At 34.5% G+C, this 12,049-nt stretch overlaps 1 protein-coding gene across 2 annotated transcripts in view; it reads right to left on the bottom strand.

Moving 5' to 3' along the window:
* The window catches only part of LOC110020252 (transcription factor bHLH79-like), a 21,329-nt gene extending 9,280 nt beyond the window's left edge, over positions 1-12,049 (bottom strand). The window contains exons 1-5 of one of the 2 annotated variants that reach the window (XM_020718284.1): positions 11,623-12,049; positions 2,897-3,085; positions 2,616-2,681; positions 2,376-2,444; positions 2,027-2,098 (exon numbers count right to left, since the gene is read on the bottom strand). In XM_020718284.1, the coding sequence (XP_020573943.1) occupies positions 2,027-2,098; positions 2,376-2,444; positions 2,616-2,681; positions 2,897-3,085; positions 11,623-11,874 (648 nt within the window). In that variant the 5' untranslated portion in view covers positions 11,875-12,049. The remainder of the gene's footprint in view (positions 1-2,026; positions 2,099-2,375; positions 2,445-2,615; positions 2,682-2,896; positions 3,086-11,622) is intronic. The other variant, XM_020718285.1, reaches the window with a different exon arrangement.

Genomic DNA, 12,049 nt, shown 5'->3' with positions numbered 1-12,049 from the left:
ATATATATATATATATATATATATACAAACCACATAAATTTTGAAAAACTACATAAATGACGAAAATATTATTCAATTCATGCAAACCGTCGTTAAATTTAACTAAATATATAATTTAGGACTAATTTGAAAAAAACTTTTAATAGTCTGGGACTAAATTAGAGCATTCTAAAATTATGAGACTAAATTGGACACTTCTTAATTGTTGGGAGACTATTTTGGGCTTTTACTCTATTCTCTAGTCTACTTGTAGCTCTCCCAAATAATATGTTATAGTAAATATGCTTAAAAAAGGAAAATGACACGTCTAATCGCATGAATATTTAATATATCATAAACAATTGAATTTAGTTGATTAAGATGTGATGTAAACGAACTTAGTTTTGGAGGTAAATCCCTTTTATAATGGTCACCCGCTACAAAATAATCTCACACCCTTTTTTCATCGCTAAGTTTGGAGAATAGTAGTTCTTAACACAAGCAAAATTTTCACACTCAAAACTATTTATATCTCTTATAATATGATGTTACCAAATTTTTTATAATGGGGTGATAACAGTGTGTAATAACAATGTCTAATCCTTTCTCATTAGCTAGTCGCATCAGTATTTATAAACCACAAACAACTGCACTAAACTAATTCAAATGTAATTCAATAATCATACATTCTTTCATGCATAACAAATAAAACCATGGCTTATAATAGAACTTGTTGGAGAGGCATTTGATCAAGACTCTTGCTTGAGCAACAGCCCCTATGTGAATGCTCCTTTCACATCTATCAAGCCTTTGCTTGCCCAACACAATTGAATTGCCAAAACATTCCATCCATCTCAATCTTGAGTAATTCACGCATCATCGTAGACACATTAGAATATCCACAAGTGCCATTACAAGTCTATGTTGAATTAAAAGACTAACGCCAAAGGGAGAAACTAGAGCCATCAAACATTTCAATGCCAATATTCACGTCTGTCAATCTCTGAAGCAATATTTGATACCAATTTTTATAATGAGAAAACGAAGTTAACAAGGAAGCATCATTGCAAACAAAGTATGATACAGCCACAAAATAGGACGCAAAAGACATTAAGTAGTACAGAGAATGAGAGACACCAAGTTTAGTGTGGATTGGTTCAATCAAGCCTACGCCCCCATGAAATGAAAAATGAAATGATCCAACATCAAAGAATCATAAACTCATATAAAAATGAAGGAACACTCACAAACACTTTCCAAATCCCAAGCGCAACCACACTCAATGAAAAGAATATAAAATATTTCTCACAAATAGAGATTACCTCAAAAAGAGGTTGAGTTGTGAAGCAAAAATGAATCTAATATTAATGATTATTTTATAACTTTGTTTCTAAAAACTTCATTGTATTCTTTCAGTTTCCCTAATCTTTTTGTTTATAAAGAGAGGAAGCACCATGTTATGTTGCATGAAAGAAATTAGAGTTATATTTTCTCCATAATCAACCAGTGAATTTGTATCAATCAAGCAAAACTGACATGAAATTTTTGTGTGCGTTTTAAGCAGCAATTTTCAATTCCATCTTTTGTTATTTTTTGCATTTTATTTTTCATAGCTTTCACCTATTATTTTTTGCATAAAATTCTTGTTAATGAAGATGTTCAATTGTCTACATACAAAAATGTGTAAATGATCAAAGATTGATATTTTCAAATGCATTGATGATTGGAGGAACATCACCTTATCAATATTTTAATTTGACAAATCTAGGAAGAGTGTCATGAAAATTAGCGAGTAGCATTCGTGATTTTAGAGGGGTTATATATAATGCAATAATCATCCTGCTTCTAGACTTACAACACATAGAGATGACATATAATCAATATTTTTAAATGCTTTGAGATTGGAGTAACAGCTCTTAAAAAAGATTAATATTTTCATTTAACAAATCTAGGATGAGTCACATGAAGATTAATAAGTAGCATTCATAATTTTAGAGGTGTTATTTATCGTACAATAACCATCCTGATTGGAAAGCACCACACTTACATCTTTAGGACGAAAGCCCACCATTTCAGTATTAATACGAGAACTAACAGCTTCAAGCTTCATTGATAGGAGCTGCATATCAAATATAAGCATAGCAAAAAATCCAAAAAAAAAGGATGATTTACTAACATACCACTCAATTCTTATCTATTTACATATCTAACACCTAAACTTCAATTTTTACACACACACACACACACACACACATATGCCACTAACTATTTAAGCCGTATTCACTTTATAAAAGTTCAAATAGTGGTATTTTAGATGCGATATAAAAGATTTGGGTGGTATACATGTAAATGCCTCAAAAGAAAATTGTCATTTCCAATGGCAGAAAGATGAATACCTCAACCTGGCGCTGCATTGCCTGGATATAGTTTATGATCTCATCCAGGACAGCTGCCTTCCCAATCACCTGCTCAAAAGAGTATACTATAAATAAATAATACTAAACCTACCTACATTTATATATATAGAGAGAGAGAGGGCGCGCGGTGGGGGCAGTGAGATAAATAACAGCATGCATGATTCTGATCTTGCAAAGATATTTTTAAATAAAAATCACAAATAAGGTCAATTGATGCACCTTGTTACTGCCAGGAACTAAATCTTGTAGAATCTTCATTCGCTCACTTATCTTCTCTCTCCTAGCCTGTTAGGGAAAATAGAACTTCCGATAAGCTGGCTGTGAAAATTGAGGACACATACAATACCAGTCACCTCCAGCGACCAAATTCTAATCAATTTAGAAGTTTTAGCACCAAGGCAGAAACATAGAAGAAAAATTACTGATAATATCTAAAAAAGGAAACCTTTGCGATTGGACAATATTGAGCAATAATGAAAATAGATCTCAAAAGGCGTTACCCTTTCAGCCAAGCTGTGATTATCAGTTGCTTGACCCCTTCTAACTCTCACATGGATGTAATCCAGCTTTAGTAGCTCGGCGTTTTGATCTGGCATCTTTCCAGTAGAACTTGCTTCCACATCAGCTTTCCGTTCACCATTTTGGCCTCCAGATTCCCCCACTTTCACAGGCATTGCTTCGCTATCATCCTACACAACAACAGGTCATTGAATACTATAAATACCATTGTATAAAAATATCGTTGAAACTTGTATGCGAGAAAAAAAAATTTTAACTGAAGAAGCCACTAAAAAGGTATTAAGTCATGAAAACAACTTGAAAGGAATACTCAAATATTACAGCGGTCAGGTATAAAATATTGATAAATAGAATCCAAGTTTGAAAGAGAGGAAAGATAACTTGGATGACGAATAAACTTGGATTGGATTAAATTGAGTTGGCAATCAGTTAGTGAGTGATACATATTGGACTGATTATTTCGGATCTGATAAACTTGAATAAGACATTTCAACAATTGGATCAGGTAAATGAGTCTGGCCAGACCACTAATCAGGTCACTATCCAGGTTGGTTGGGTTAGGGACCGAACAACCATAGATAAATGTGCAAAAAATATAAAAAAAAAATAATAATAATATTGTTGTTGATGTTTAATATATTAAAATTCAGTTGAATAATGTGACAAACTCTTGAGAAATTGAATCTGAATCTTCAAATGATGGTTGAACCCTTTGAATTTGGAATGATTGAATTTGAAAATCAGGGTGTGCAAAAAAATTTCTTTTTCCCTGTTGTTGATATTTGATACATTAAAATTCAGTTGAATAATGTGAGAAACTCTGAGAATTGGAATCTGGATCTTCGAATGATTCAAATGATGGTTGAACCTATTAAGGTGGAGCTCCAAAAATAATATAAGTGATTTGTGAGTCATTCGTGCATCTGTTTAGGTTATATCACAAGTAGACGGATACCCAACTACCTTACGATGTGTACAATTAAGCATTATGATTGAAGCCAACTTAGTACTAATGCATTTCAAAGTGAACTGACTTGGATATTTCTCACTATTTATATATACATTACACTTTAGCATTGGTAGGCCAATCCAAAAGCGAAGTAGGATGATGTTTGCTGCAATTCAATATTTTTTATTAGTGGAAAGCATACGTTTAAAACTGCTATTTTAGCACGATGACTGCAGATAGTTTAGCTGTCATAACAAGGCAATTGTATCTTCTTAGACGATTAAACAGGAATCTTCATAGATCAATATGCTAATTTCATTAGAAGATAAATCAGTTTTTAAGAAGTATATCGTAGGTCTTAATCAAAACTTATGCATTAAATTAAAGCTATTTCTAGCACTTAATAATAGTACAAAATAACACACTATAGTTCGTAACATTAAATAACAAATGTATTAAATAACATATGCTATTAGGCTTTAAATTGCTATAGAGTATAGTGAAAGGTTCTAATAGCAAGCAAAATTTCGATTAAACTGGGAAATGCAACGAGAATGGGCTATTTTGGTTGAAGACAATGGTGATAATAAAATTATGATGTCATTATAAGATGAGGGTATTTTGATTAGAGCTACAAATGAATTGAGCCAAGCAAACCTGAAGGCTATTCAAGCTCGAGCTTGTTTATCAAAAGCAAGTTTAAGTTTGGCTCGAGCTCAATTCAAAATTTTGTGATAGAATTCAAATACAGCTCATTTAAATTCATATTTATTTGAGCTTGGTTTATTTTGTGATTAATGAGCATTAAACGAGTAGCAAGCCTTATCAAATCAAGCAAATTGAACTTTAACCGACCAGTCTCGAGCTTACATATGAAAAATTTTAATTTAACAAACTTTAAATCTTTTAGGTCAAATATTTTTTTAAATATGATTTCGAACAATCTCCCACAAGCTAACATGGAATACAGACTCAATAACTCAACTTAGTTCTTTACTACTTATAAACAAAATTAATTTAAAATATCTTAATGATGGGCCATTAAATGCCCAAAAATGAAATTTATATGATCACAAATGAACCTTAATTAAGCTTTATATCGTCTCAATTGACCTTGATATTGAGTATTACATCAAACTTGATCAAATTTCTTAATGCATTTTTAGGAGCTTTAAAAGAATATTATTGATGACTAAAAGCAAATTGAGTAAAAAGTTATTAAAATTTATTTATTTGATAACCAAATATTAATATAAGCATTCAAGCTTGCTCAACTGGTAAAACAAAACAACAAAAATAATTATTTATCAAGCCGAAGCATGAATAGTTCAACGAACACTCACTTCATCTATAGCCTTACTTTTAGTTTTTGTGATTGAGTTTATATCTAATATTTATAAACAAATAATATTTTATGTTGAGCAAAAGTATTTTCTTGAAAATATTAATGATCATTTTTTTTAATGCAACAACAACAACAAGCCTTTATCCCACTAAGTGGCCTGGGCAACATGAATCCTTTTTCTCCATTGTGTCCTATAGAGTGTCATATTTTCATGTAACTCAAATAAATTAAGATCATTTTTTATACAATATGTTGAGGATGTGGAGCCCTGTGCACTTCTTCCTTTGGAAAAACATTAAGGTGTTAATTATGTGATTAATTAACTTGCTAATTAAAGCTTCCCGCTTCTTCCTCATGTATCCCGCCTCCCCTGTTCCCTTTTACGGATCCTGCCATCTTTAGGTTGGCACATGAGGAAAGGAATATTTACTTAATTATTTTGCTTCCCCAATATTCTCCCGCCAAAGATCTCTCCCTCACACGTTTTTTTCTCATTGGGAATTACCTTTTAAAGCTTCTTTGTACCTCTTATAAATAGCAAGGCAAACGGCCTCTAAAAATCAATCTCTCCAAAGAGGAAATTCCCATCTCTCCGCTGTAAGTTTGCAAGAAAAAGGAACAAAAGCTGCTGTTGTTTTGGGGTTTGCTAAAAGGAAGTAATTCCCTTGATTTTTTATTCCTTCACGTGGCTGTAGCTTGAGAGAAAGAGAGAGGAGAAAGGAAAAACAAAGGGGAGAGGAGAGGAGAGGAGAGAGAGAGAGAGATAAAGTTTTTTTTGTAAACGTCGAGGCGCTCGACGGTGTGATTTCCTCAGCTAATAATAAAATCCTCTGCAGCTCCTGCAGCTCCGTGGACGTAGGCAATTTGCCGAACCACGTAAATCTTGTGTCATTTTTTGTGTAATATTTCTCGATCTAATTTTTCGCTTTATTGTCGTCGTTATTCACAACACAATATGCCCATCCTTTTAGGTCTACTTTTACCTTTCTTAATATAAGTCAAATCTAAAAAATCTACTCTCTTAACTGGGTCATCAGAAGGTTGGCATTTAATGTGACCAAACCATATAATGTGATACTCTCTAATCTTGTTTGCCATTGGAGCTACTCCGACCCTTTCACAGATATATTTGTTTCGCATTTTGTCTCTAAGTGTAAAACCAATCATCCACCTAAGCATTCTCATCTAAGCAAAACTTAATTTTATGTTTCTCTTTTATAGGCCAACATTTTGCGTCATAAAGCATTGTATGTCTCACCACCATTTTATAAATTTTTTTTTTAGTCTATGCGGTATTGTTCTATCACACAATAAACCCGTTGCATTCCTCCCCTACAACCTTCCAATTTGAATTCAACCAATAACATCCTCATCTATATCACCATCACTTTCGACAATAGACCCGAGATATCTAAAACATTCACTCATTTTAATAAATTGATCAATAATTACTTCTCTTTCTCTCTCTATAACTTAGAGTTTAGCATTAAAGTTTTCTTAGTGGCTTTTTTAGAGGATTAGTGATTGAACCATTATCAAGCTAGAACTTCACATACTTGATTTCAAATCTTCAACCTTTGTTTGAGTTGATTGAAGTCATTGAAGCTTAAGTTGAGTTCCTATAGACTTGAAATGCCTTAAGCAACCTCTTTCACCATTTATTAGATAACTCTTTCAATAGTTTATAAAGATTCCATTTGAATACGAGATTCACTTTGAGCTAAGCTCTCTTAATAAAGAAAAAGATGAATGAAATCACCAGATTTTCAAAAATAAAATAAACAGTTCACTAAAATTACCAATTCAAATAAAAATAAAATCAAAATCATTAATAATTTTAAGCAAGCTAATTAAAATTCAAAATTAATCAGTAAAAGAAAATAAAATTTAAAAATCACCAAAATAGTAAAATTATTTAAAAATAAAATAAAATGCAAAATTAATACATACATACATATATATATATATATATATATGTATATATATATATGTTTTTCATTTTATTTTATTTTTAAATAATTTTACTATTTTGGTGATTTTTTGTGTGTGTGTGTGTGTGAAAGTGCGCGCGTGCGCGCGCGCGCACGCTTGTGTGATTTGAAAAATATACAAATTGAAATAAAAAAAATTCCACAAAACAACAACAAGAAGCATTTATACCACTAAGTGAGTCAAATAAAATAATGAAAATTTATAAAAATAAACCAATAATCAATTTCATTAATAAAATTTAATAAAAAATAATAAAATTCAAAATAACATTTTCCAACTTTCTCTCACTGTTTTCTCTCTCTATCTTAAAATTTACTCAAATCCACTTCTTAATTCAAATAAACTTTTCAAAGCTCATTCATTCACCAAATTCTTCATAAAAAGTTCAAAATCACTACACAAGTAACCACAAATTTCAACCCATCATAATTTTCAAAATAAAATTAATCAAACCAAAATTTTTGCAAACACACACACACCCCTCCATTCCCTAAACCACTTCAAAACAAAAACACCCATTCAAGCTTCCCATTGGCCAACTAAGCACGCCCAAATTTCACCCAAAATTGACCTTAAAACCACCAAGCCACCACTTGTCAAATCCAAGCCCTTTAGGACCAAACCCACCCTCCCAAGCCAAGCTACTTTCAAGCAACCATTTCAAGCTATTTTGGCTCCTTCCTAAGCCTAAACTTCTCTGATCTTTTCTAAACCAAAACAAAGCCATTGTGAGCCATTCCTTGAGCCCAAATCAAGCCAAGTTCAAGCCATTGGTTACTCATTTTCAAGCCACTCAAGAACCCATCCAAACACACCAATTAATAGTGTTAACTACAACTACACTTGCCAAAACCCAATTGGTGCATGCCCAACTAACTCCAACTGATTTAACCATCAAATAGAGCTAGATTGAGCTAACCCAAAACCACTTAGCTTCCATTACAAGCCAACCCTTACTCAAAGCACGCATGGCCTAAACTGATTGGAAGCACAACAAATTTGACCAACCACTTAGCCACTTCTCATTGGACAATGACTGTTGACCTTGCCAGCTCATTTCCCGCCAAATGTGGTGCACCTAGTCCATTCCTTGATCCAACTTGAGCCCCTATGCCTAAAATAGGCCTCTCGTGTTTGGGCTCCTCACCAATGATCCACTTGGCGAAGCTCTACCAATTTGATTCCTAACCATTCAATTGAGCTCTAGCTTCAATTCCCTACCATTCTCACTGCCTAGAACCACCATTCATCCATTGAAATAGCTCACCCGAATTAGGACTTTAACCATCCTCACCATCTAACCATTCAATTCTCATTTAAACCCTTCCATCACACTCTCCAACTGTGAAAACTTAATTCACCATCAATTTCCCTATGATTTTAGCTCTCTCGACCATTTCAAGACCAAACTGTGGACGGGTTCGATCAAGATCAAAACTGTTGGAACTTCAATTTGATTGTTGGAGCCGGTCCCTTGGATGAAACCAAAGCTGACTCACGCATTGAATCAAGAAGATTCTTCACGGATTGATGTATCATACATCTTTGATTCTAAACATATTTGTTTAATAACCCTTACATAAATGAGTTCTAGAATCTTCAAAATCCTAAATAATGGGGCCTCCAATAAAAATAAATTAATTCTTGATTAAATAAAAGTAAATAAATGAAAGAAATTCACAATAAAATCAATTCTTTCCGGTTTAGCCGAGCCCTTCATTTCGAATCAAATCATTTACCCTTCTTTAGGTTTGCTTGTTTATGACAAGTTAACCTAGATTCCATCCATTTCAAGATATTCTTAGTTATTGCCAAAATCATAAAAGAAAATAAAAGAAAATCCACAAAACAAAATAAAACTAAAAAATTCAAAACAAAATCAAAAGTTCAAAGAAGAGTTAACTTTCAGAAAACACTTAGTTAACTAAGCAAGTCAGGAAACTCAGAGTCTGAAAATCTTTACAACTAGAATGAAGCACTTAATAGAACTAATACTTCAAACTTTCAAATTTCAGAAAAAAAAAACTTCACCAAAGTTGATTTTCTCGTTTGTTACTAACTAAATTTGGTCGTAAGCAAGAGCACTCTGTCTGATGAAGTTGTGATTACATTTGTATCGGTATTTGACAAGATTGATTTGACTCTGGGAAACATGATTGTTGCTATAGTCAAGTTTGAGATTGTTGAGCCTGCTGAGCCAGTTGATGAATTCAACCTGAGATCAGATGAGGAGTTTCTCTCACTGAAGAGAGTGTTGATAGAGAATAAGTCTATAGTTGTTGTTAAGTCCCTTGCTAGGACAATTGATGTTACTAAGTCTGCCCCTGCTGAGAGTAAATCTGTGGTGCCTATGACCGCCCTGTACATAGTTATGTTTGCTAACAAAACTTGTGAAAATAGGTTATGTTGATGTTTAGTCACTGACCTAGGCAGCATGAGCGATCGTGGGCTTCAAGTCTCGCAATTCTAACATTTTCTTCTAAAAGCAAGTGATAAACCACAATCCCTATTTGAGTTGTAGAAGAGCTTGCAAGTTCTCTATGGCTTATGGACACTAACAAATTATGGAGCAAACATCCACTTGAAGTCAGTAAATGACGAGATTACTCTTGGTGATAATCGGTTGAACCTCTTGAGGATCAACTCCCTCAGTGTGGTGAAGAAAAGACGGTATTTCAACGCGTCAGTGAGTCTTAGCAAGCACACGGTTGTCTCAAATGAGGCTATGTGATCGACCAAATCATTTTGCCCCTTGTAAGACTCCAGTGTCAGGATCTTAAATCATTTTAAAGCCTTGACCTTAAAATTTGTTGCGAGAATGATTTTTCGAGCTAATGGGGTGTCTCAATACACCTAATCCGATGTCGATCGATCGGTGTCGACGCAGCACTATCGAAGTACTAGGAATCGCTTTCCCTTTACAAAGCGGGGAGGACATTTTTGTCATTGGGCACCAACACTTCCTCTTTGGGCTACTGATGTCTTCCCTAGGTCAGCGTGCCTCGTATGACATCCAGCATTTGATCATTCAACTCTTGGATTTGTTGGGTCACAAATTTTCTGTGCACTAAATGTTGTCAGTGTCTCTATTATGAGTTTCTTCTCCTTGAGATATTTCTATTCTTATTCGTGACATTATCCACACTCATCGTACATTTTAGGATGTTAAGTCCTAATTTATCTATGAATCACACCCAATAAATAAAGCATAAATAAGAAGAGACAGAGATAGAGAGATAAACAAAAATAGAGTAAATAATAATATATTGTGATCAATTGTCTTATTTGAAAATGAATCTCCTATTTATATATAAGAGAGTACAAAAGAATGATATTGCATTTTTTCCGCTGCTTTGAAGGGGCTCTTATTGGGGTATTTCTAGTATTTTACATGAGCAAGCTTGACATCCAGATGCTTTATGGCTCGGTCGACTAAGCTTAATTGACTTCGGGTCGACGGGATCAACTTGGTCAGCTAAGCTTGGTTGGCATGGATCGACAGAGTCCGTTCAGTTGGTTGAGCTTGGTTCTTATGGGTCGGTAGGGTCAGATCAGTCAGCTATGCTTGGTTGATATGAGCCGGCCGACAGATATGGCCTGGTTGTCAACCTTAGTGCCTGATGAATAAAATGTCAAAAACCCCAAATGAACCATCTTTTAGCTAACTGAAAAATAATATTCTTAATTTTTATGTGGGGAAAACAAAAAAAAAAAAAATGTTAAAAACGCCAAATGAACCATCTTTTAGCTAACTGAAGAATATTCTTCATTTTTATGTGGGGAAAAACAAAAATTCGACGGCGTCGCCCTTTTTTTACCTGAAGTGCACCTCGTCGCCTATTCAAGGTCATCATTCATCCTGCAGCCAGCTAGTATTTGTGGGCCAGCAATGAACTACTGTAGAACTGTTCCCCACTCCATTAAAAGAACCACAGTAGAACTGCTCGACAAGATACATCATTTCCATAACGATGATGTTTGCCAACAGCTATCTTATTCGGAAGAAAGAGATCACTCTTCCTATGGCAAAAATAAGGTTGCGTTTATTCATACTATAAACCTCTTGGACTGACCTCACAGAAGTCTGTAAGAGCTTAATTTATGTCCTTTTCCAGTGAACAGAAAATTAGGGGGCAAAAAAAAAAAAACCTATGTCGTATCCCGCAGTATTCTAGCCCTATGTCGTATCCCGCAGTATCGTATCCCGCAGTATTCTAGCAATCTTGCCCACTTCAAAAAATTGAAAGAAAAGGACAAAAAAAAATCATTAGAAATCCAAAAGAATCCTCTGACTTTAAAACCCTCATCAAAATTTTCTTCACAGATATAACTCCACCGGACAACAATTTCAAAAGAAAGAGCAAACAAACAGCTTCGAGAAACAAAAAAAACAGTTATCATAGTTTAAACGAAATGAATACCAAGTCATTGCTGCCGCTCCTGTTCGGCAAGAACTTGAACGATTCGTCTTCTGACGCTGCAGACGAACACATCCCTGAATCCCGGCACTTCTTCCTGTTCCCGAGACCACCACTCTGCTCAGTCACAGTCGATTCGCCCGCTGATATGTCACGATGGCTCATCCCGGATGCCGTATTCCTTATCGCCGGTACCAAAGAGAAATGCCACATCTCCGGTAGCGCGCTGTGAGATATCACCAACGATGGATCCATCTGGAGAAATACGGAAGCACCAACCCGATTCCCCAGTTCACATTAGCAACCAAATCCTCATTGTTTTCTCAGAGTAGCACAGATCCCGATCGGTGTCGGCTTGTAGAATGTGAGCACTTGGGGTTAGAGAGGGAGAGAGGGAGAGGGAGAGCTACTTCGGCTTCTTTCTCCGTTC

Source organism: Phalaenopsis equestris, unplaced genomic scaffold (assembly GCF_001263595.1).
Source record: "Phalaenopsis equestris unplaced genomic scaffold, ASM126359v1 Scaffold000094, whole genome shotgun sequence".
NCBI lineage: Eukaryota > Viridiplantae > Streptophyta > Magnoliopsida > Asparagales > Orchidaceae > Phalaenopsis > Phalaenopsis equestris.
Note: the sequence above shows the minus strand (reverse complement) of the source record. Positions and strands in the feature narration are given on the sequence as shown.